We start from the raw sequence: 24,939 nt of genomic DNA, 5'->3' as shown, positions 1-24,939 counted from the left end.
GGCGATAGGACCCCAGCGATGGGCGATAGGACCCTTGCAGTGGGCAGTGGGACCCCAGGGGTGGGCGATAGGACCCCGGGGGTGGGCGATAGGACCCCGGGGGTGGGCGATAGGACCCCGCGGCCACCACGGGTGGGCACTGGGACCCCGCGGAAGCCACGCCCCCCCGCGCGCGGACTGCCCTTCCCGCCGGCCCCCGCGCGCGCGCGGCCACGCCCCTCCCGCCCCTCCCAGGGCGCGGCCCCGGAGACCCCGTAGCGAGGGGCGGGTGCGCGCGCAGCGGCGGCGCTGAGGGAGCGCGAGCGCGCGGCGGGGGGGGCCGGGCCGGGCCGGGGGCGGCGGGGGGGGAACCGGGACACGGGAACCGGGACACGGCCGGGAGCGCCCGCCCGCGGCCCCGCGACCCGCCGCTGGCACCGCCGCCACCGGAGGGAAGAGCCGGGCGCGGCCCCGGAGGAGCCGCCGCCATGAACAGCGTGGGAGGCGCCGATGAGATCGGGTGAGGGGAAGGGGAGGGCGACGCGCCGGGACGGGACGGAGGGGAGGTTCGGTCACCTTTTCCCGCAACCTCAGGAGAGGGTCCCGCCGGGGCTCCCCCGGGCCGGGGGGGGGGGCTGAGCGGGGAGCGGTGCCGGGCCGAGGGGGGCTGAGGGGGGCCGGTCCCGGGCCGGGGGTGCTGAGGGGGGGCCGGTCCCGCCATGTTGGGGCCGTGAGGGCGCACACCCCCCCTCCCGTCACGTGACCGGCGCGCGCGCGGGGCTGCGGCAGGTGCGCGCGCCCAAGGTCACCCGCCCGCGGCGCTTCCCGCGCCCGCCCGCCCCGGATAGCGCCCCGTGCCCCACCGCCTCCGGCCTCTGCCCCTTCGTGTCCTCCTCTCCTGGCACCTAACGGGGGGACAACACGCCGGTGGAGGGAGGGGATAGTCCCGCTCCGCTGGTGCGGCCTCACCTTGAGTCCTGCGTGCGGTTTTAGGCGCTACGATGTAAGAAGGGTATTGAGGTGTTAAAGAGCGTCCGGCGGAGGGCAGCGGACGTGGTGAAGGGCTTTGAGGGGAAGCCTTAGGAGGAGCGGCTGAGGTTACTTGGTGTGTTCAGCCTGGAGAAGACTGAGGGGAGACCTCAGCGCAGTCTAAAACTTCCTCTTGAGGGGAATCGGAGGGGCGGCTCTGATCTCTGCTCGTTGGGAGCAGTGACAGAACCCGAGGGAATGGCTGGAGCTGGGAGGTTTAGGCTGGATATCAGGGAAAGGTTCTTCCCCCAGAGGGTGATGAAGCACTGAACAGCCTCCCCAGAGAATGGTCCTTGCCCCAAGGATGCCAGAGCTCCAGGAGCGTTTGGACAACGCTCTTAGGCCCAGGGTGGGATTGTTGGGGTGTCTGCAGGACCAGGAATTGCACTCGATGGTGCTTGGGGGTCTGTTCTGTGATGCTGTGAACCCGCTGGGGACTTTGTTCTGGTGACTCATCAGGGCTGCCCCGAGGGGCCTGGGGTGGAGGAGGGGAAGGATGGTGGGACAAAGGCGGCACCAGGAGCCCCCTCGCCCTCCGTGTCCCCTCACCGGGCTGCCCTCCTGAGCTCCCATGTGCTGTCCTCTACTCAGGATGCGTTCCAGGCAGGAAAATCCCGGTTTTAAACGGTCCTGGGGGTTCTGTGGCTTCAAACTGAAACCCTGGGACAGGTCTGGTTCTTATGATGTGCTGTTAGAATCACAGAACTGTTTGGGTTGGAAGGGACCTTAAAGATCATCCAGTTCCACTCAGTGTTATTCTGCTTGAGAGCTGTACCCTGGTGACATTGAAATTATCAGACTGCAGGCTTGGGCATGGTACAACTCGACATTGCAAAAACCAAATTAAAAAAATCCTTGACTGATTCTTCCACCGCAAGTTTTGGCAAAGAATTTGCCCATCAGAACTGGTCACCTTGTGTGAAACTAGAAACACAAACCACTTGTCCCGTGCTGCTTGCATCGCTTTGTAAGCTGCTTATTTGCTGCATGTTCTTAATTTGTAAATCCTAAAAGTACAGGAGGCAGGATAAGAGATGGGAATGTTATGTTGGAATGGTTTGGGTTGGGAGGGACCTTGAAGATCATCTAATTCCAACACACATTGCATTGAGGCCTGTTTAAATATGTGGGTTTTGCTCTGAAAGTGTTTTTGTTTGCTCCTGGGCCTTAATTGCTGTCCAGTGCCTTATGAGAGACCTGACCGGGTCTGACTTCTTGGGCTGTAGGTGAGTGCCAAGCTCCAGGTTATTCCATGAAATATCATCAACTCCCCTCCTGAGCAGGCTCATTTGTCCCAGAGTTTGTTCCCAGTCCCAGGCTGTGATCCTTCAGAGCTGTAATCAGATTGGGAAGGATTGGGGGTTAACCAGAGAGGGAAATTTTCTTTATTCTCCTCCCCCAAAAGCGCTCAGAGGGAAAGGTGAGAGCGCAGAACAAACTGCAGCTGCTCCAGCCCTGGGAAGGAAGCTCTGGTTTAAAGCTGCTGTGAGAGGCAAGTCTGGATGGGAAGTTATGAATTAAACTGCTTTTCTAGGCAGAGATTTTAAGAAAAAATGCTTAAGGAGGCAGTGGGCCTTGCAGGTGTGTTGGTATGGTAGGGAGAAGCCTTGTGAGTATTATTTGTTGTAATTAATTAGTACTTGGAGTTGGTTTGGATGAAGAAAAGTGCTGGTCTTGGTCCTTCTGTCCTGCAGCTGATGGGGGCTGTGCTGAGGTGTTAATTAAAAGTGTTAATCAAACCTGGATTATTTATGTAGGCAAAAAGTTTGTGCTTTTGTTGAGTTTTGGTGGTTTTAAAATACCTGTACATGCTTTTTGACTAATTCTGAGGTGATTTGCTCCAGCAGCAAGTACGTTTACGGCAACAAAGAATTAATTAGCAATTAAAATTCTCACAGGAAGTAGTGAGGCGGAACACTTGGTTAAAACTTATTATACAGCTGCAACTTCTGAGGAGTCATTATCCCACTTTCTGCTCCTGAAGTGATCCCTGTGGGGAGTTCTGCTGCTTCAGGGTGCTGCACCTCTCAGGGTCTCACTGCTCACGGTGGACAGACACACCTGCCCAAAAAACAAATAACCAGGCTGGTGGTTTGTGTTGTCACTTGGCTGTGCTGGGAGTGGCTTTGCATTCCAGTGGGGATGAACTGTAGTGTCCTCCAGCCTATACATCTGGAGCTTTATGGAGATGTGGGGTTTGGGGGTGGTGTCAGCAAGTGCAAACTGAAAACATAGAAGAGTTTGAGGGGAGACTCAGCAGGGCCTGCAGCTTCTTTCTGAGGGGCAGCACCAACCTCTGCTCTCTGGCACCAGGGACAGGGCCTGACTGGCTGGAGCTGTGCCTGGGGAAGTTTTGGTTGGATATCAAGAAAAGGTTCTTCTCCCAGAGGGTGGTGGAGCACTGCCCAGGCTCCCCAGGAAATGGGCACAGCCTGAGGCTGCCAGAGCTCCCAGGAGCATTTTGACAATGCTCTGAAGGATGCACAGGGTGGGATTGTTGGGGTGTCTGTGCAGGGCCAAGAGTTCAACTCCATGTTCTTGGATCCCTTCCAATTTAGGATATTTTATGAAGTTTATATGTTTTTATGAATTTAATAACTACCAGCCCAGAAACTGTTAGGACCAAAAGTTTTGTGGGATGGAGTGTGGGTAGGACCTTGGGAAAGGGCTGGTCATGCAGCTGAGCTCACACAACTATCCTGCCTCACTCACAGCTGTCCTGTGCAATATCACATCTGGATTTTTGTAAACTTTGGCCCTGCTCAGTGTCTTCAAACCAATCCACAGAGGATTCCTGGCTTTTGATATTCCATAGTGTGTCTACAAACCAGGGCTGTGTATTTCAATACAGCTGCTGGAGCTGGCCTTGAGCAACCCAGCTTTGCTGTTTCAGTCCATGTAGGGTGGCTACAAATAATTCATGGTGGAACTGGAAGGTTTCAGTGACCTCCCTCCCTACAGACAACTTGGTGTTCTTTCAGAACACATCTGGTACTTTTAGACTGATGCAAAATAGATAAATCTTGTGTACCAAGCTATCAAATTTAGTTTAAAACACCCCAAAACAAACCATAAGCTCAAATTTGGTTGGTCAAGAAAATGTCATTAACAAGTTGCAAAACTTTATTGTGAGTATAGCAGTAGATCAGCTGGTTTTCCTTTGCTATTAGGAAATAGTTACTAATTTTCCCTAAAAATAATGGCACAGGATGCAGAGGGATTTGTGAGGGAAAGTGGTGAAGGGACAGTTTGAGCAGCCACCAGGACAGTGAGGCCACCTGGGTGAAGTCTGGCTGGTCCCAGAACACGACCTGTTGCTGTGAACTGGCTGGTGTTGAGCAAGGCCCTGAGCCCGTGCCAGGAGCCAGTGTGCTGCCAGAGGGAGCTGGGGGCACTTTTCCAATCCTTGAGGAAAACTTCGTCATCCCAAACATGCACGCAGAAAACAGGCCAGCTTTGAGAGAGGGCAGGGGAGGGGTGACATGTCCTGCCCCTGCTGCTCTCAGGGAGGGGTCACGCCTCCTTTTGCATTACGATAACGCAGCAGCAGATGCAGCCGCTGTCTGCTGTGACACTGAGGGCTGTCTTTGCCTTGCATGTCACCAGCTCAGTTGTTTTCTGGCTGCTCAAGGAGACGCTTTGATCAGCGCTTAACAGTTGGTCTGTTTTTGTGAGAGACAAGACTCTTGTCACGTCTCAGCTTGTAACTTTGGAACAGAATTTGCCTCAATGGAGCAAGGCTCGTAGGTGCTGTGTAGTATTGAATTTTGTCCCTTTGGCTGGTGCACAAGGGTCGTGACATGATGTCATATCACAGAGAAGTGAATCAAAGTGGAAAGGGCTGGTTTTGTCAGTGAGCTGCCCTGCTCCACAGGAACTTCGAGTTGCAAGGCTTTCACTTCCGTGGTGTTCCCAGTGCGCCTGCACCTCTGACTGGGGGTGACTGGGCTCTCCCTGCCGTTACCTGCTGCTGAAAAGAGCAGGTGAGAAGAAGTTTAACCTTTTTTTGTTAGGAGAAATGTGCCTGTGTGAGGATGCAGGGATTCCCACCACCCTCAGGTGTACCCAGGTATAGGTGAGGGTGAGTAGAAGACAAAGCAGAAGGTGGTTCCTCTCTTTGAGTTCTGACAAGAGAACTAGAGGGCATCCTCCAAAAATAAGCTATCCCAGTGCTTGTCTGTGCAGAGCCATGGAACCATCAACAGCAGAGTTTTTCACAGAATCACATAATCTGAGCTGGAGGAGATCCCTGAGGATCATCAAAGCCCTGCACAGACACCTCAACAATCCCATCCTGTTCCCAGAGCATTGTCCAAATGCTCCTGGAGCTCTGGCAGCCTTGGGGCTGTGCCCATTCCCTGGGGAGCCTGAGCTCAGTGCCTGAGCACCCTCTGGGGAAGATCCTTTTCCTGATATCCATCCCAAACCCCTGACAAAGCTCCAGCTACGCTCTTGGGTCCTGTCCCAGGGACCAGAGATTGGTGCTGCCTCTTGGGAAAAGTCTACAGACACCTATGAGGGGGTTGGTATTTTTTTTTTTGGGAGGTTGGTTCGTGGTACTGACAAGGGCCGAGTGTTGAGGTGGCTATAACCAACCTCTAATTACTGAGTAATGACTCTGCTGGAAGTTTTGTCACACCCAGGAGTTGATAAAGAGCTGCAGAGCCGGCAGCCTGGCATGGAGCTCGTCTAGCACCTCCCCAGGTACTTGGGCATGCTGTGACATGAAACCCTGCAGATTTGGGTGCTCTTTGCAGAAGAAGAGTTGAATCAGTTTTAAGCAGTTCAGTTTGGGGTTTAGCCATGACTTTCTCATCTGCCTGGCTATATCTCGAAACTGGGCTGTACAATGGTTTCACAACCGCTGCTGGATTAGTGCTGCTCTGTTATTTAGTACTTGCTGCACAGGTTTGACTTCTGTCTCAGGCCTGAGCTTGGCAGTTCTACTTTTGCTTTCACCCCACGAGAAGGTGCTGGCAGCCAAGTGAGTGTTTTGTGGTGAGTGAGGGAGCAGCACAGAGCGGGGATGGAGGAAGGGCTTGGTTTAATCGGCAGGTTTGAGTGCAGCTTCGAGCTTTGTTGGGTGTTTTGGAGGCCCTGGTACCCCCAAACCTGTCCAGAAGAGCTGAGTTGTGCCTTAAATAAGATAGAACATCTGCTGTAGCCCCTAAACCTGCCCTGTGCTTTGTTTGCAGAAAGCTGTTCGTGGGTGGCCTGGACTGGAGCACGACACAAGGTGAGCAATGTGTGCTGCTGTTGTGCAAACCCAACCGTGAGCTCTTAGCAGGCACTGCTGTGGTGGGAAGCTTGGGCTGAGAGTCTCCTGCTCCTCTGCTAATTAATAAAACTTTCTGTAGAAACAGCTCAGATATATGTTAATATTTTTAAGTTTATATTGTTTGGTGCTGAAGTTTTTGTCAGCTTAACAGACAACCCTTTTTATAATCACTTTCTTTCTGTTTTCCATTTTTGTGAGTGGAAATAAACTGTTGTCTACCATTTGTTTACAGGAAGTAAAATGTGATCATTTTCAAAAGATGAGTTTGAAGTTGTTTTCCATGTTTGCTGATCTGTTGTCTCATAATTGCAAACACAGTCTGGTGTTGTTAATATCTGGTTCTGTTTAATACTTGCTTTTTTTTTTCCTCTAACAGAAACTCTTCGTAGCTACTTCTCCCAGTATGGAGAAGTTGTAGACTGTGTAATAATGAAAGACAAAACAACAAATCAATCTCGAGGATTTGGATTTGTCAAATTTAAAGATCCCAACTGTGTGGGAACAGTGCTGGCCAGCAGACCTCATACGTTAGATGGCCGAAATGTAAGTTGCTTTTGTGTTGTTATTTTTTTCTCTCTGCATCAGATTCAAAGATTTGCTTTAAACTGTGCCTCCTTATTTGCAGAGTGTCAAGGTTAACCTGGTTGTTGGTTTAAATGATTGATTGTAAGGCAGCTCTAACTCAGTGGCTTCTATTGCTTTGCTCTGAGGAGCTGCATGTCAGCAAGGCTGGGTTCAGCTGCCACAATTGTAACTTTTAAAGCAAAATTCTGCATGCTGAGGTCTGACCAACCTGGAACTTCTTCCAGATTGATCCAAAGCCATGTACACCTCGGGGGATGCAGCCAGAGCGGACACGACCGAAGGAAGGATGGGTAAGGAAAGATCCCTCTGTGTCCTGCCTGTTCTCTGAGTTCTCTTGAGTTCCTTGGGTTATATCCATCTTCTAAGGGCAGAATTAAGTATGCAGGCCTTGAGTGTAACTTTTATTTCTAAAAGTTGTCTTTTACTTAGAATTCCACGGGCAGGCTCTATGCAGAGCAATGTCAATTTAGGTGTGCTGTTTCTTAAGCACTTAGTGATGCTTTAGTGGAGTTCTGATTTGAGAGCAGTGTCTGGAGGGGCACTGGCAAGGCTGATGCTGTTCCAACCCACTCCACACCCTGCAGCTTCATCAAATTTCAGCTTAAAATGAGTCAATGGCCTCAGAACACAGGCCCTGGATTCCTGGCCCTTGAAGAGCAGGGAACACTGAACCTCTGAGCTCAGAATGTGCTTCTCTTTCATGGCTGGGAGACTTCAAGGCTGGAGCTCTCCCCCTCAGCCTGCCAGAGCCCATTGTTCATGGTTCAGTGTAAAATGATAGAAGCAGCCAACCTGATTGTCCTTCTGACTGAATTTTCTCCTCCTTGATTTAGCAGAAAGGATCCAGGAGCGATAACAATAAGTCCAATAAAATTTTTGTTGGTGGGATTCCTCATAACTGTGGCGAGACAGAGCTCAGGGAATACTTCAAGAAGTTCGGAGTGGTGAGTCCTGGGGGGGAAGATGCCTCCCCTCCCTGCTGCCTCCTCTCACATTTCCTCAAGCTGTCAGATTTGGGGGTAATTTGGACAAACTGCTGGAGTGGCACATGAACCATTTTGTGCGAAACTGTAGTGAATGATTATCTGGAAATGTCTCTTGGCAGAACCTACTGCTTGTGTGGAACTTATTTTGCTGTTTCTGTCTCCTCATGTTTAAGTCTACTTGATGCATTATTCTGTCCCTTCTTCCAAAAACTCCTGAGCTGTGGTGGCTGAGGAAGGATTTTAAAATTATTTTTATTATTATTTTTTGTTACTATTTTCTCTTTTCTCTTGATACCTTACAGCTGGGTGATTAAAAATGTCTGCTGATTATTTTTTGGGAACAGCGAGTCCCTCAATGGGTTTAATTTTAAGATCCTGGTCTTTGACTGTGTGTAAAGATAGGTTAAATTTGGGTCTCCTGCCATTATTTTGGGGAGCACTGGATGCTTTCAGATCATCATCTGGAATCATCTGAGTTTTGGTGTCCCTAGAACGTCCATTCTGAGACAAAGTGCTCCTCATGCAGCTTTTGTAATTCAGTTTGTAACCTTGGACTGAAATGACTATATCTTCTGTTTATTATTTTTTTATTTAGTTTTAATTCCCATTTATCCCAGCTCTCACTGCCCCTTTTAGATGGTAAACTACTGAATTAAATATTTCAGCTGTGAATAAGTTTGAGGAAGTTAAAGATTTCCTGAGTTAAATTCAGGACTGTGCTGGTAAAGCTGAACTTGATTGGCATTAAGTGTGGTTTTTGATACTTTTTTCAATAACTTTCCTCTAAGCTTTCTTAGTGCCAGCAAAAGATTTATTGAGAAACAAGTTTTTAAGTTTATTAACAGTTAAATCAGTGTTTAAAATCCCATTAAGATAACTTATTTAAAACACAAAAAGCAACAGCTAACAACTGTTTCTTTAGCTTGAAAGGCTGCAGTAGACTAATAATAAAAACAGGGAGCACGTTCCACAGCTGTGGAATGTAGTTTCTAAAGGCTCTTCCTCACAGACTTGCCTTTCCATCTGTGCCCTGGATGCTGGGGAGATACAGGGTATGTCCTGCAAGTGTAGAAGGCAACAGCCACAACTGTAAGTGCCCTTTAAATGTAAGTAGTAGCACTTTACTCATAGCATAGAATTCAGAAAGTCTTCCTGGAGTTGTTACAAACCCCTTTGGAGCAGTGGAGTCTCACAAATATTTTGTGGCCACAAGAATGAAGAGCCCAAGGCAGGCAGTGATTTTTTAGCCCTGGTAATTGCTGGGTGAAGAAGAGGATCCAAATGGACCAGTGGAGGGACAAATCTGTCACTGTCCCATGGCATAATCCCCACAATGGATCCCCAAGCCCCAGCTGGTAGCATCCAGTAGATGTGTACACGTGAGTGCAGTAACTCAAACCCAAATGTTTTCTAGCTGTAAGTAAAGATAAAATTGTGCCAGATTTTAAACTCATTCAGGGGGTTGTAGTAAAAATACCCTAAGATTGTCTTGAAGATGTGATTCCACAAAAGTCACGCCCATTTTGTGACCACTTTTCTGCATCTGAGATATTTCAGAGCAGTTCCTTTCAGCCCTTTTAATGTTGCCTTTGACATAAACATTTCACCTCAGGTTTTGTTTAAATTGTAGCTCACAGTGGTGCTTATTCTGAGAAGAATAATCTTAAAGCCCTTCAACAGCTTGCAGTTTCCATTTTTTCTTTTTTTTTAAAGTTAAAATCACACTGATACTGCTCATCCAGAACTTAGAGGGGTTTTGTAAATCTGTTTAAAGCATTGGCTTAACTGGTGCTCTGGGCCACACTGGTGCTCCAGTAATTCAATCAGAGGAGCCCTGCACATTCCAAAAGGTGCCTGCAGCTCAAGCTGCTTTTCATGGTGAAAGAGAAAATGGTTCAAAATGGGAAAAATCATCTTTTAAAAAGCCACCCTGATGAGTTGTTGCAAAACAAACCTTTTGGGGTGTGTAATGGGCCATAGTGTGGGTACAAGCAGTGCAACGACCTCAATGTTAGATTACAATGTTAAGTGTGATGAGACAACACAGATGAGCTCAGGCTTTCTAAACTCCCAGGAAGAGCAATATTCCCTGTTTTTGTGCTGTGCCTGGGATGGTGGCTGCAGTTGAACTGTGCTTTGTGGGTAGAGAGCAGGAACCAGCCGGTGGTGACTGTTCCAGCCCTCCCCTGGTAGCACAGTGAGTAGAATTTCCCTTCTCTCTTCCAGGTCACTGAAGTTGTAATGATCTATGACGCAGAGAAACAGAGGCCCCGAGGTAAAGGCTGATCTAGTTTGTCCTTGAAATTTCTTCATACTCTCCTATAGTCAGATGGCAAACTATTTCACACCATCAGAAAAGGTAGATTTTTTTTTTTTTTTCCTATGTTGCCTCAGGAAAAAGAATAATTCACTGGGCAAACATCACTTCAAGTCTAGACTCTTCATCTCCGGCTTCACTTGGGTCTGTGCATTTCAACTCAGATGTTTCATGCTCATTTATGGGTTGGGATTTTTTTTTTTAGTTGAATGAAATTTGATTCTCAAGCCACTCCTGTGGCTTAAGGTACTTTTGAGGGGGGAAAAAAATAAGCAGATTTTCCTCCTGTTCCACATGAAAGGTACGTTGGGTCTGTAAGTGCATGGGGGGTGCTCCAGCCAGAGCACAAGACAGGACAGAATCCATCCATCACCTGCTTTTTGTTTTGGTTAAATGGCTTCACCTCAAATTAAAGAATAAACGCTTCTTAAACAACACAAAACAATTCTGACATATTTATAGATGCGTTTTTAATTGGGATATACAATCCCTGTCTAACAGACTGCTTTTTAAGAGGGGGGGAAAAAACCAAAAAACCTGGAAGATTCACTAGATATTGAATCAAGCTGGGAACCTTTGGTCAAAATATGAAGCAAGTTCCATGTCACCCACGTCCCTTTGCATCCACCATCTGTTTGCCAAGGAAGAGGCAATATTTTAGCACGTGAAGCTTAGCTGTGCTCCCACCCTGTAGCATGTTGGACATGCTAGAGAATAGTTTGCCATCTGAACTTTTCATTTCTCTTCTGCCTCATTATTAAGAAATATATCCTTCACTTCATATTTATTAAGCTGTTAAGTCTTAGTTTTATTTTTAATTTAGACATACATCCTTAGTGACATATTTAAGTGTTTCATAGTAAAGTATGGTAATGTTAAGTAAGTTCTTTTTTTGTTTCTTTTCTCTCTGTGAATTGTTTGACTGTGATTAACGATATCTCTTTAGATTTCTTCTCTCTAGGTGATAATTTATCACAGAGGTACAGGCCAGTTCCGCAGTCAGAGGAGGGACGGGCTTTGTCTTTTATTGGAGTGTAAACGAAGTTTCAATATATTTGTTTTTTTGTTTTCTTGCTTTAGCTATCCTAATCTTCTTCCAACAGATACCTTTGATTTAAGCAGTACATAAATTCATCTGTTTCAATGCTCTAGAGCAGCTGGTTTTGGATAGAGGAGACAAAGACACTGGCATCCGAATGTGATTTGGGGCTGAAGTTCTGAAACATTTCAGTAATTATTGCATCATCTCTATCTTTGCAATATTTAATCCCAGCCTTGCAGCCTCTGAGCAAAAGATACTAAAACATTAGGCCTGGTCTGGATTAACCTGTCTCAATTAATGGCTTCTCTGCTTCAAGCTCTACTAAAAAAAACAGCCAGGGAAAGGAGGGCTTGGGGTGCAAAGCACAAGTGCCAGATGGGGGAAAGGCCTTGTCTCTATCCACAGAAAACTTCTTCCCCTAAATCATCAGACTTCTTAAGCACTTCTTGAATCCTGTCTCTCTGCCTTTCGTTTCTGTGCTGTTCCAGTCTTTTTTTAGTGTGGTGACTAACAGTCATCTCCCAGAATGGCCTTGGCAGTCCCTGGGGGGTGCTAGGAAAAATTCCTCCAGTTTGTGTTGGGTACTCCTGGTTGTGCATCCCAGAACACTTTTTCTCTTGCCTTCTCTTTCTGCTCTGTTCTCGTGCTCCTCTGTCCTCTTATCCTGTTAATGACTATTGATAAAATTCCAGAGGCCTCTTAAGTGCCATCTCTCCTCGGACCCTTCTGAATTTTGCCTTCTCCCATTCACTTTACCACTCTTCCTTCATAAATGCACATCAATTTGCTGGTAGGAGGAGGGAAAATGATCCCTGTTCCTAATCCCTGCAGCATCCATTTACCTCCAGCTCCTCAGGAGAGCCCTGGGCACCAGATTCTCAGGTGCTGTCCTTGAGGAGCTCACTGGTGTCAGGTATCCATGTGATTTTTGCTTCCTCCAAGTCCTGCCTGCTCCTGCCAGCTCAGCCTCATCCAAGCTCTTCCCAGAGCCCCAAGCCGTGTTACATCTCTGAAGGAACAGAGTGGCTTTGGTGCAGTCTCAGCTTCTCCTGATTCCTGCTCTTGGCCAAACCAACAGCTGGGAAGGGATTTCCAGGTTCTTGCTGGGTCTGGTCTCCTCCTCCCTTGGCTGCAGACCAGCTCCATCATTCTGGTCTGGTCCTCTTGGATTCCTGCTGAATGCATTTCATTTCTCCAGTCTTTTAACAGAGCCCTGCCCTTCAAAAACTGAAGCTGTGGCTGGTGGGTTTCATCACTTCTGCTCAAAATTTCACCTTGGAGTTCTGCTGTGTTACTCTGATTTCTTCACTCTTCCTTATCTTGTGCTGTCTGACCCTTTAAAATCCCCTGTTTTTAATTTATTTACCAGTTTCCTCAATGACCTCTTGCTCTCCCTCTTCCACCCCTCCAACCCCATCCCACAATCTATTCCCCTCCTTTGGCTTTGCAATCAAATTTAACAACAACCTTCACATACAGATGGAATCCATTGTTTTTCTTCCCCATCTCTTTTTAGACAAAGGCTGGAATACTAAACGTGATTTAAATACAAACACTTTTTCCTTTGGCTCCAACACTCGGATTTCTGGTTAACTCAGACAAATATATTGTGATGAAATGCTGCTCTCAGCTTCGAGGCTGCTTTCATCACAGCTCCACAAAACTTCGTTTATACTGCCAGTCTCTTGTGTGTGGGAAATGCCAAGTTTTTTCCTTTTTATTTTCAGTTTATTTTAGTGATGTCTTTTGCTCTTGTTGCTGACAGCAGAATTTGACCTGCTGGAATCTATTTTGGCCTGTATCTTTGTGTATTTTTATATTTATATATATATATAAACTTTCTCTACACTAGGCCTCTTTGGGCTTACCCAACGCAGTTGGATAAGCGTGGAGAGACATTCCTGTGCTAGATCCTGTATTCTGTAACGCTTTAGAGCAAGATTTGGCTGCTGTCAGCACTAGCTGCAAAGCAAAACGCAAACCAAGGGGGAAATCTTGGGTTTCAGAAAAGCAGAACCGCATCCATGTTCCATAAATGCTTCCCACGCTGCACCTCGGGTTTCTTTTCTAATTTTTATCGCTCTCCCCCTTTCCCCCTGTAGCTAATCCAAAGAATGGCACAATTCCTGTTCTGCATGTGTCCCTCCCTGCCCTGGGTTGTCCCCACCAGCAGCCAGTGGGTGATGGCATGAAGCAGCTGCCGTGTCCTGGGGGATTAACCACTATTTTGCCACTCTCTCGGCTGTATCAGCAGCTACAACCTACGTGCAGTGGTTCTCAGAGTAACCTCAAGAAAGGGACCTTTGCCTCCTTTTCCAGAGTTTTCTCCAAGTGTCAAAAGCTGCTGGATGCAGCTGAGCTGCCACCAGCCAGGGCTGTGGTCAGGTGGAGGGGAACAAGCCACCTGTCGGGGGCAAAAAAGACTGGGAAGTTGTTTAGATTTTCAAAAGAAAACCAGCAGGAAGTACAAGAAATAAAACCAGATTCAGAACGTGGCAGCAACGCCACGTTCTGTGTAAACAACACCTCGAAGGGGTTGCTGTGTTGGGAAGGAGTAACACCTGTTCTGTGCTTTTTCTCCAAGGTGTGGAAAACTTGAGAACCTCTGATGTAGGTTGTTAGTTTCTGAAGCTTCTCATTCATCCATGGAGTGGTAAAATTTCTCATGCTTTAACGGCTACATTTCAAAACCAACTTTCTTATTTTCCACGGAAAATATTCCCTAACTGGAAGCTGGGCTAAGGGATGGGAGGAAGTTGCTTTGCAGCTTTGGGGAACAGGGATCTATGATAGGTTTTCCTTGGGAAACTAGGCTGAATCAAAGGGAGGAGCAGCAAAAGTTGCTTGACTTTAATCTGCTGTCCCACAAGTATTTTGATTTTAGCAGTTTTTTTCCATTTCCTGGTAGGTGGATGAGGAATAAAATCAAATTAAAAGCCGGTTAACGAGCTCAGTTCGAAGCTGCATGCGCGCAATCGAGACGAGGCGCTAAAGCCTCAGCACAGGAAGTATCCATTGCAATTTCCTCAGAGTTTTTGCCAATTGAACACAAGTGTCGTTATCTGAAACCCCTGCTTGAACCCTTGGTCTGCCCCTAATACTGTTCATCATCCTGTTTTGTGTCACAACACCCTGCTACCTTGATTCACTCTTCGTCGTTGGCTAGGTTTTGGATTTATTACTTTCGAGGACGAACAATCAGTGGACCAGGCTGTCAACATGCATTTTCACGACATCATGGGCAAAAAAGTGTGTAGTTGTAGTTTTATTTTACCTTAAGAAAGAACCAAGTCTTGGGCAACGAGCGATTTCACTGGGGAATCCGACTGAATTGTTGGTGGGAGAGCACAGCAGTCCAAATTCAAGGCTTTATCCATGAAGGTGGGGAAAGTCTGAGTTTGCTGGAGAAGGGCAGTTAGGATGGGGTCAGCCTGAGGAAGGGAGGGCTTGGAAGCCTGAGGATTCAGGCTGTGGGCTCTGCTTGGGGTGAGGCCTTGTGTGTACAGACCTGGGGGCTGCTCTGGCTGAGCAGAGCTCGCACTGGGATGAACTGGTGCTCACTGCCTCTGCTTTGAGCACTGCCGTGGTGCAAGGAGAGAAATCAGTGATTTCCAGCTGTTGGAAAAGCAGAATCCCAGTGAAATCCGAGTTGTTCAAGGCTTGGTTTAAGATACCACTCCTTCAGATGTGTACTCGATACTCAAATCTCGAGGTGGTGTGAGACAATCTGCTTTATATAATCTTAAACTTAAAGAGAAAAAGGGAACAAAAAAAAAAAAAACATCCTGAAGGATTGGTTTTTTAAAAAATTGGGTCACTTACTGTGAAACTTTGATACCAACCCACGTACTCTATATAGTATTTAACCACAATGCAGTTAAGTGACCTCTGGTTGTTTCATCTTCATACTGTGTTGTCAGCAAACGGGTGTTGGATAGGGAGGAATTTCTTAGACTCCTTTTGATGTTACTCAGCAAGGAACATGCTTCTACCTGTGGGGGAAAAAAAAAAAAAGCCCTAAAAGCAAAATAAATTGTTGCAGGACACCCAGGTTTTACATAGAAAAGAATAAGTTAAAAACAAACCACAGGAAATTCTGGTAAATTTAAGTCCTTGCAGCTTTAAGGTATATCCCGTTTTTGAAGTAAATGTTAAAACTGCTAAACTTGGAGTGAGGGGGTTCAGGGAGACACAGAAGATTCTCACATCCCTTAAATTACTGCATTGTGTGAGCTTTTAATTGTCTTTAGAGTCTTTTATGTGCTGATATTTCATAAGCCTTTCCTTAGTTAGCAGGGGACAGATCCCACATAGCAGAGGAGTTTTGGTTCATTTTGCACTATAAAATGCCTTTAATTCCTGTGAACTTGTTTTGGGGTGGAGGGGTGGGTGATCTCCTGATAATGGAAACAAAGGAATGTGCTTGTGGGATCCAGAACATCAGTTCTTGGTTCCTGGTGCTTTCCTGCCGTGAGCACTTGCAGTAAATCACATGGGGATGTGTATGGATCACCTGATTGCCACCAATATTCCCTGCTCTGCCCTTGGAATCGCCTTCAGCGAGCCACTGAAGTGGGAGCTGATCCCACAGAGCAGCACATTTAATGGGAACAAAGGAAAAACATCCACGAGGTGCTGGGAGAGGATGGAGAGCCCAGTGTGAGCCTCCAGATGTCACCTCATTGCTGCTGGGTTTGGAACGCAGCGCTGAGAGTCAGAGTTCTCACTGCTCCCCAAACAAACCCAATTCCAAACAAGTAATCTAATTTTGCCCTTTTTTGTATCCCCTTTCAGTGACAAAAAACAGCAGAATTCAGGGGTTTTTAGCTCAGAGTAATAAAGCTGCCTCAGTTCTTGGGGTAACGTGGGCTTCAGGCAGGTGTGGAATGTGAACCTCCCTCATGCACAGGGAATTTTCAGTCCTCAGTTTGGCAGTTCCTCGCTTCCAAGTGTGCACTGAAAAATTAATGGGATTCTTCCACAAGGATTAATGAGCTCCAGCTCCCCTGCTCTCTCCTTCACTGCCTAATCATGCCTGCTTTAAAAATGGTATCTCTGTCTTTTTGGTAATTAAAAAGGTATTGCTGAAATGAATCCATATGTTGTTGAAAAGGGGGGGGGAAAAATTAAAATTGCAAGAAGGCCTCTGCTTTTGTAAGCAATAACCGAATTCCCTCAAGGCAAATGTGTTAAGACTCATTAATTTGAGCCCTTTGAAAAATTCCCTTGGTTCCTCTCTGGAAGGGCCTTGAGCTGACAGAGATTTGGTTACTGTCATGTCTCATGTCCTTGGGGCATCGGCGGGGGGGGTTGGGGGGCTTTGTCCTTGCCTTGTGCCTGTTTCCTGTTTGTTCTCCGACATGAATGGCTTTTAAGACATGGCAGGAAGAATTCTGAATACTTTATTTTCCATACTACTCAGGCCCATTGATGATTGAGATTTATTTTCTTTGTACTCTGGCAGCCATTAAAATTAATCATGAAATGAAAAAAAAGAAAAAGCCTCGAATTCAGCGAGTGCTGAGAGGGTTTCATTAAATCAGAACTGATTTTTTTTTTTTTTTTTGAGAGGTTTATGTTGAATGTGCAGCTTATTTTAAGTAGGTCAATCGCACTTATTCCATGGCTGGGAACACTAGGACATTTTATCTTGGAATAAAATAAGTTAAGCACTGTGGCTTACTAATTTTTAAAACAGGAGGGGTTTTGTCACTGACTTAACACAGTATGAAGATTTGCTTCTTATTGACTCAACTGTCCATTTTTATTACTTGCATGTTTGTTTACTTTTTTGTTAGATGTAATGTAAGATTCTCTTATCACATCCATTCCCTCTGACATTGTTTGAGTTAATTGAGATTCTTTAAGCGTTAGCCTGGGGAAGGTAAGTCTTTATCTTCCATTAGACATTTAAATAAAATCTTAAGTTTAAAAAAAAAAAAAAGAAAACAATACAAAAAAAAATCAAAAAATGTGTGTTTCTCAGGTATGAGCAGAGCTGAAATTGCAGTTAGCTGGGGTGGGTTAAACTGTCACTTCCAAATGGACCCCAAACATGTTTGGTTAAAGCATTAGTACCCTTTTTCAGAGCAGCCTCTTCACTCAAAATTCTGGTTTTTTAACTGAAAACATCGTCTTTGTAAGTCCTGCCTTGAACATGAAATCAGTCTGTCATTAATGTACAAGATTCTGCTGTTTTAAGTGCAGAGCTGCTGTAAGAGGGTACTGCTGTTTTAAGATTAAAGCCAACCATACCAAAGCGATTTGTAGGATGCTTTTCTCGGAATCCCTCGACAGTAGGACTTGTAACGTCTTACCATCACCTACACTGTACCTGAGAAACATTGTAAATTACTGGCCTTAAGTTTTAATAATTAAGTACTTTAGACATAAGTCATAAGATGCTAAGTGTAGTCTTAAGTGTAACTGCGGGTGTGTGTGAGGGGACGGGGGGTGCAGGGCTCCCCCCAGCCCTCCTGACCGCTGCCTCTGTTTGTTTAGGTGGAGGTGAAACGTGCTGAGCCTCGGGATAGCAAGAGCCAGACTCCGGGGCCGCCGGGGGCCAGCCAGTGGGGAAGCAGGATCATGCCAAGCGCTGCCAACGGCTGGGCAGGGCAGCCCCCTCCGACCTGGCAGCAGGGATATGGCCCCCAAGGTACTGTCCAGCCTCTGCTGTCACCTGTCTGGCCTTTACAGCTTGCTGTGCTTTGGTTTTGTGGCCTAGACAGCATTCCTGGGTTTATCACCCTGCTGGATACTGATAAATTTGCACCCCTCAGTCCTTCCTGAGGTTTTTTTACTGTTTCTCCCAAATACCTGTTTCACTGGGCAGAAGGCAGTGGGTTGTGCTGGGTCTGGTGTGTGTGCCAGGTGTGTTTTGCCTGTTCCCTTTGGATCTGCCTCTCCCCACGTGGAATCCCCGTGGGTTGGGGAATCTCAGGGAAGGTGTTAAAAAGGCTCCAGGTGTGACTCCAGCTGTGGAGCAAGGCCTGCACCAGACCTCAGTGACAAATCTGGTTGAAATACGGCTTTTCAAGGATGAGACAGTTACAAAGGAAGCTATCAGAGAAATCTGAAAGGGATGAGGGGAGGATGGATGGCCTTGCCTTTGGATTTTATTGCTTAATGTAGCCTGGGAAAGATGCAGGCAGCTCTGGTGCAGGGAGCACTTAGTGCACACCAGGAGCCCTGCAGGGTTCAGGAGCAGCCGCCTGCTTGGGTTTGATGGCTGCAACCCCCCGAGATTCCAAAGGCAGGATAAATATGCTGAGTTCATCCAAAGACAATTTTGATAACTTCTGGAGAAACACAGCGGGATAATTGAGTTGCTGTGACTTGCTTGCTCTGAGAGATGAGAAATGTTCACCTGGGGGGCTGGAGAGAGCGTGGCTGCTCCATCCCCGCTCCGATGGATGGAAGTGCAGCACAGGGATTGCTCATTTCCCCACGGTGCTGATTAACTTGAAAGCTGCAGCTGAGGGTTGACATTGTGCACAGATGTGCTAATCTGCAAGCGGAGGAACTCCCATTATTTTCCATGCAGTGATTAGTAGGGAAAATGATATCTGATCTCCTGGAAAGATTAATGTCAGACACGAGCGCATTTATCCTTCAATCTCAGTGCTGCACAACGGATGGGAAAGGCTTTCTAATGCTTCAAAAACTGCAAAAATAACTCAGATAAACCTGGGAGTAAATTAAGAATCCCTTGGATGTGTAGTCTGCTGGGATTCTCTGGGGTTTTGTTCTCTATAGTACTATAGTTTCTTGCACTTGGTATGTGGCAGCTCTTGAATGCTCCATCTGATTTGGGTTTCGGAACTGCTGTCTCTTCTGAGTGTCATTTGCTGAGTGATTCAGAGTTTTTCCAGAATTGCACATTCAGAAATAGTCCCACAATGTTGCTTGGGCCATAAAAATAGCTCTGTAAGGGACATGGGGAGGATACCCAGTCTATCCCAGAGCCAAATCCTTCCTCTTGCATCATCCCCGCTCTGGAGTGCGCAGCTTCAGTGATGTCTAAGGCTCTTTTTTTGTTCTGTTGTAGGCATGTGGGTGCCAGCTGGACAGGCAATTGGTAAGTACATTATATGGGACCAATTCCGAAAGGAAAAAATCCTCCCGAGCACAGGCACAGCTCCTTTAAGCATTCAAAGTGATTTTTGGATTTCTGTAGGATTTAACCTACATTTAAAAGCTTGATTGAATTTGTCCTGGAAGAACGAAGGGGAAGACAGTGGATTCTTAGCAGCTCAGTAATGGTAGCTGACACACATCCTGCTGTTCCAGCCACGTTAATTTGTTATCAAGGGATTACATGCTAAACTGCAATTATTTACAGTGGGGATACTTGGAGGACAAATATTTCCCAAAGTGAGGATTCATTGAAGGCTGAGCCTGCCTTTGAAATCCACTCAGCAGCCTTACCCCATCTAGAGGAAGCTGACTCCAGCAGCAGCTCCTTGGTATTCATCTGCTTCAGTTTTTGGGTTTCTCTTCCTTTTGCAGGTGGATATGGACCCCCTCCTCCGGGCAGAGGAGCTCCTCCCCCACCACCACCATTTACCTCATACATCGTCTCCACACCTCCCGGGGGATTCCCACCTCCACAAGGATTTCCACAGGGCTATGGCACCCCTCCACCATTTAGTAAGTGACCCTCCAGCTCCAAATTCAGCTTCTGTTCATCCTTTCCTACGCTTGGGTCTTCTGTGTGTTTCACCTGTCCTTAATTATTTTTCCCAGATTATCTATTCTGAGCTATAATTAACTATACAAATTTTTTCTTGGATTATTTTATTTTTGGATGCAGCAATCATTTCTATTCTCCAGTTTAAAGTTCTGTTGCTAAATAAATTCAGATACACTGTACACCCTTGTTAGGCCAGCTGAGAGAAAACTCAGAGCTCACTGCTGCTGACCTGGGCCAAGCACAGGCAGGGTGTTTTGGAGGAGCTTAAGGAATTAAGGTCACAGCCAGCACTAGAAATACAAATAGGATTTTAGTACCTATCTCTCAAGCCACCTTTTCAAAAGTCTGGCACACACCTGGTTTAAAGAAGAAGGTGGAAAATAGCGCCTCTTTATCTCGAGATACTTTTTCCTACTAAAATCTTTTGTAATATTGTTTCCTCCTTATTTCTCCCCTGTGTGTGAGCACAAAATTTGGTCCCTAGTTTAGCTTTATCCCTTCCTGTGTGCTGGTTGCTGCAGCCTCTGCCTTTGGGGGACATTTCCCTGTGCAAGGTAAATGCTGAGACCTTTCAGCTGGAGGGGTGACTTTCTCACAAACACCTGGGGTTTGATAGACATGTTGTTTTTCAATTGTATGTCAAAAGCCAAGCAGGACATTGGTGTTCACCTGTTCTGTCCTTTCAGGTTTTGGTTATGGTGCTCCACCTCCTCCACCTGACCAGTTTGCCCCTCCTGGAGTTCCCCCTCCACCTGCCACTCCGGGGGCAGCACCACTCGCTTTTCCTCCACCACCACCACCATCTCAGGCAACTCAGGACATGAGCAAACCCCCGACTGCTCAGCCAGAATTCCCTTACAGTCAGTTTGGTGAGTAACTGCTGGAACTTTACCCATTTCCTTTTAGTCTTGGGTACAGAGTGTTGGACACAGTTTGCTGCAGGCACTTCTCCGGCATGGGAATGCTTCCACCAGCTCAAGCCATCCTTAAATCATGCAGTATTCTAGCCAGAGGGAATTTTCTTAGCTCTAAAGTGTTGCTTTTGCGCTGTAAAATAACCTGCAGGGGCTTGTGCACTGCCAGGATGAATTCCTGCTTTCCAGTCTTCCTGAATCTGTAGCTAAAACTTTCCACTCCAAGAGCTTCACAGAGCTTGTAGTGAACTTTTTTTGCATAACAGACTTCAAGAGTAAGAGCAGCATGGAGAGACAGGCAGTGCATGTGTAGGGATCCAAACTGGTGCCTTTTCTTCCCTTTTCCCATTCCTTCCCCATCTCTCTGGAGGTGTAGTTCTGTGCCAAGCTTTGTTGTGCTCTGCAGGTAACTTTGAGGTAGAAGACGCTGAGGTAACAAGTTTTGAGCCAGGCAGACAAAAAATAAATTCTTTTTTAAATTGCTAGACAAGTGCCTGTGCTCCAGAGTAAAATTTTCTGCTGCTGCTCCCTGTGGGAGCTCAGAGGGAATTCTCATTCTCATCTTGCTCTTCTCAGCCCTATTTTCAAGCAGTGCTCTCCAAAGATCTCTGTAGATATCTCTCTAAAGAGCTTTGTACTAATGTTTTTTCTTTAAGGGATTGTAATTGGTCAGTTTTTACTTCTGAAGGGAATTTTTCATGCAGCAGCCCTGTGGATTCTGTCTGTTCCCTGCTGGAACACGTTCTCCACATGGTAGTGCTGCCTCAAGTTCCTGCAGAAACTGCTATGAGATGAACACTTCACAAAATACATTTAAATAGATAATATTCAAAGTTTCAGCAGTGTAAAGCAGAGTCTGCAGGCAGATGAGCCTTTGAGATATGTTTGTAAAGCAGCATGTTCTCATGTTGATGAGTTTGGAATGTTTTTTCATTTATTTCTTACAAACACAGTCAATTTCATGGATAGTTTTGCCCTTGTGGTTCGAGGAAGTTTTTCTTGTTCTGCCAGAACTTGGCTCTTTGCAGACTCCTTTGAGGGGGTTGGACCTTAATAAAGTACAAATCCCTGCACAGCCAGTTACAGTCAGTGGGGAGCCAGTGTTTGTGATGTCTTGGAAGTTTAGGAAGGATCTGGTGGAGAAGAATTTGATGGCGAAGGAATCTTCATCTAGACCTGTAGTGACAGGACAAGGGGAATGGCTTCAAACTGAAAAAGAATTTAGAGTGAGAGTGAGGAAGAAATTCTTCCCTGTGAGGGTGGTAAGGCCCTGGCACAGTTTTTCCAGAGAAGCTGTGGCTGCCCCATCCCTGGAAGTGTCCCTTATTTGAATATATTTACATAAATGCATAAAGCCTGTGGGCTTTAAAGAGTCACAGAGTTCCCTGATCGGTTTTGTAAGGTTTATCCAGGCTGGGCAGTGTCCTAAATGCTGCTGTGTGTGCACCTGGGATGAGTGTCAGCACTGACACTCGCCCTGAAAGATGTAATTAATTAATCCCATTAATTTAAAATAATTAAAAATCACTTATCTCTGTTCAGGGCATTCCTGGGGCTTGTCCTTGCAGTCCCCTCAGTTCTCATTCGGCTGGGTTTCTCTGCTCCAAACCCTTCAGGCCACACCCCAAAGCTTTGTTTCCACTCCCAAGGTCAGGCTGAGCAGTGAGGAGCCTCAGGCTGGTCCTGGGAAAATTTACTGCAGAGACTGTTGGAGAGGGTGAGAGACAGCAATGGGGCTCAGACCTTGGAGTTTTGTGTCAGGGCAGTGCAGCTCTTCAGCTGTGCCAGCTGGCTGGGTGAAACCAACAGCTGAGGTGGCACTGCCACTGTTCACTGCCAGCCTTTATCCTGGTGATGGATCCAGGCTCAGGTTCTGGAGCCACACACTCCAGCCATACCACTGGCACAGCCCCAGGGCCAGCAGAAGGGCTGCAGCAAGCCCAGGGCTGGCAAGCAGGAAAGGCAGCGAGTCCTCTGGCTGTGCAGGTGTGTCCTCTGGGTTTCCTTTGTCATAAACAACTCAGCCCTGTGATGAGCTGTGGTTTGCACCACTGTGAGCAGAGAGAATAACTTGAGGTTTGTGTTTTTCCACTCCCAGCCTCACCCCTTGGCAAATGATTCTGTTGTAGTTTTGGGCTCCTGCTTATCTGTGTCTGAACAAATGCCAGGAGGAGCATTTGGAACTGCCAGAGCCTGAGCTCGCTGTGTTTTAGTGCTCATTAGTGCCAGCAAATCCTGAGGGACAGGCAGAGCTTGAAATTGAACTACTGAAGACGTGCTAAGAGACTTTGTTTGGGATTAAGAGAGTTAAAACTGCTCTAAGCCTGCACAGAGAGAGGCAGCACTGCAGAAATGCTCTTGGTAATTAGGAGCCTTAATAGCATCTTTCAGAGCAGGGGCTGGCACTGATGCCAGGATTAAGAGTCATATTTAATTACGGGAATTTGAATTAAATTTCTCAATTTCTCAGTCTTCTTAATTTACATCTAGTTGTAAATTTTTGTGTTGGTAGCAGGAATTCCAGCCAGTCTTTTCCCTTGAAAAGAAAACCCCTGTTTTTCTCCCTATCCCTAAGTTCTGCTCACTCCAGAGTGGTCTGGGTCCCAACATTTATGTGTGTTTTGAAAGGGAATTAAGGATGGTTCAGTGCAGGAAGGTTTGTGAATGTCCAGGTGATGAAGGTGAAGTGTCTAAAGCCAAAATCCAATAACTGCACCCTCAGTCTGAGGCACTGTGAGATTTCATGGAAAACTTCCTGTCTACATCTCTTAGCTGTGCTGGATGTGGCACCTTTTAGCCAATAAAAAACCCAACCCGAAATGAAACTGCTCCCAAGGAGTGACAGCAGCCCTGTGAGCCGCCCCAAACCTGTGAGCAGATAGTTTAACTGCCAGCCTGGCTGGGATTGCCCCAAAACACAGCCCCCCATCCCTGCACACTTGTTCCCTTCTCCTTTTTGCCCATTTCCTCTGTGAGGAGGCTAAATCCCTGCAGGAATCAAGAGCTGCTCCTCCTCCCGGGGTGTGTTTGACTGGAGGGAGTGGCAATTAACACCTGTGGCTGCTCATGGAGGTTCATGCTGTGCCTTTCCCTTCTCCCCAGGGTATGGACAAGACTTGAGTGGGTTTGGACAAGGTTTCTCTGATCCCAGCCAGCAGCCCCCTCCCTACGGAGGCCCCTCGGTGCAGCCATCCAGCGGCCCCCCGGCCGGAGGCAGCGGCTTTGGCCGGGGGCAGAACCACAACGTGCAAGGATTCCATCCCTACCGGCGCTAGCCTGGGCTGGCAATCAGGGAGTGCTGTCCACAGGGATCTCTGGGACCAGCTGAACCCCGGGATCCCAGACTTCTGAACTTGTGACAATCACATTACTTGATGGAAGAAAAACCTAACAACAATTTTTTTTTTTCTGGGGGGGGGGTGGGGGCAGATGGCTTCTGAAGGCAGAGCTGTGGGTGTTTGGACTGCAGTTTTTAAAGATTTTCATTTCTCTAACCCATCAGCACAAATAAAGAAAATGTCACTGGTTCAAATTACAGGGTTTTAAAAATGTCTTCAGCTTTAATTCAAAACTTCAGGTTTCTTTTTTTTGAAATTATTTTTCCTGAGCCTTTGTTTTACCGTATATTGTAAACTTTTATGTTTAAAAGAAAAAAAAATATATACATTTACAGATTGTGAAATTTTTAAGAGAAATTTTCTACTATGTATGCTGGCTTATTTTTTAATTTAAAACAGGGTTTCCGTGAGCGCTGTCGGAGGTGGGGGAAGAGCTGCAGCCCCTCCCTCCCTCCCCACGGCAGCGCTGGGGCGGAGGGTTCCGAAACTCTGGGAGTTGACAGAAACCTACTGAGTGTATTTTGCTGTTTGTTCTGGGGGGCAGAGCTGGGCCAGGGCAGGCGCAGGACCTGCGGATGCACAGAGGCACTTGGGGAGCGCTGGCGGTGGGCTCCGTGCTTCCCTCCCCTCGGAGTGCTGGGGGGCTCCGGAGGCCTTGTCGAGATGTAGATTTCCCTCAGGCAAAAAAAAGGTTTTGGTGCGTTTGGCACTGAGCAGTGCTGAGCCCTGGTTTGAATAAAGACAAGAACCTTTGGTTAGAAACACCAGCCTGTCTCCAT

The 24,939-nt window shown here is 46.9% G+C and overlaps 1 protein-coding gene across 2 annotated transcripts; it reads left to right on the top strand.

Moving 5' to 3' along the window:
• Nucleotides 1-295: 295 nt before the first annotated feature.
• Nucleotides 296-24,915, top strand: DAZAP1 (DAZ associated protein 1). 2 transcript variants are annotated; one of them, XM_085040607.1, is made up of 12 exons: nt 296-499; nt 6,204-6,244; nt 6,663-6,829; nt 7,096-7,161; nt 7,708-7,815; nt 10,084-10,132; nt 14,383-14,465; nt 17,718-17,871; nt 19,264-19,293; nt 19,725-19,865; nt 20,595-20,777; nt 23,925-24,915. In XM_085040607.1, the coding sequence occupies exons 1-12, from the start codon at nt 468-470 to the stop codon at nt 24,095-24,097; spliced, it is 1,227 nt and encodes a 408-aa protein (XP_084896733.1). In that variant the 5' UTR covers nt 296-467; the 3' UTR covers nt 24,098-24,915. The 2 variants fall into 2 exon arrangements, with proteins under 2 accessions (XP_084896733.1, XP_084896732.1); XM_085040606.1 differs by having other exon boundaries at nt 7,705-7,815.
• The last annotated feature ends 24 nt before the right edge of the window (nt 24,916-24,939 follow it).

Source organism: Lichenostomus cassidix, chromosome 28 (assembly GCF_008360975.1).
Source record: "Lichenostomus cassidix isolate B80296 chromosome 28, HeHo_3.0, whole genome shotgun sequence".
Taxonomy (NCBI): domain Eukaryota; kingdom Metazoa; phylum Chordata; class Aves; order Passeriformes; family Meliphagidae; genus Lichenostomus; species Lichenostomus cassidix.
This window is presented reverse-complemented; position numbering and strand designations above follow the sequence as displayed.

Bases quoted from the DNA above. Each gene is read 5' to 3' on its own strand.
- DAZAP1 (XM_085040606.1), top strand. From the start codon at position 468: ATGAACAGCGTGGGAGGCGCCGATGAGATCGG. The intron at 14,466-17,717 runs GTGTGTAGTTGT...CTGTTTGTTTAG, and splicing joins ACGACATCATGGGCAAAAAA to GTGGAGGTGAAACGTGCTGA. The intron at 19,866-20,594 runs GTAAGTGACCCT...CTGTCCTTTCAG, and splicing joins TGGCACCCCTCCACCATTTA to GTTTTGGTTATGGTGCTCCA.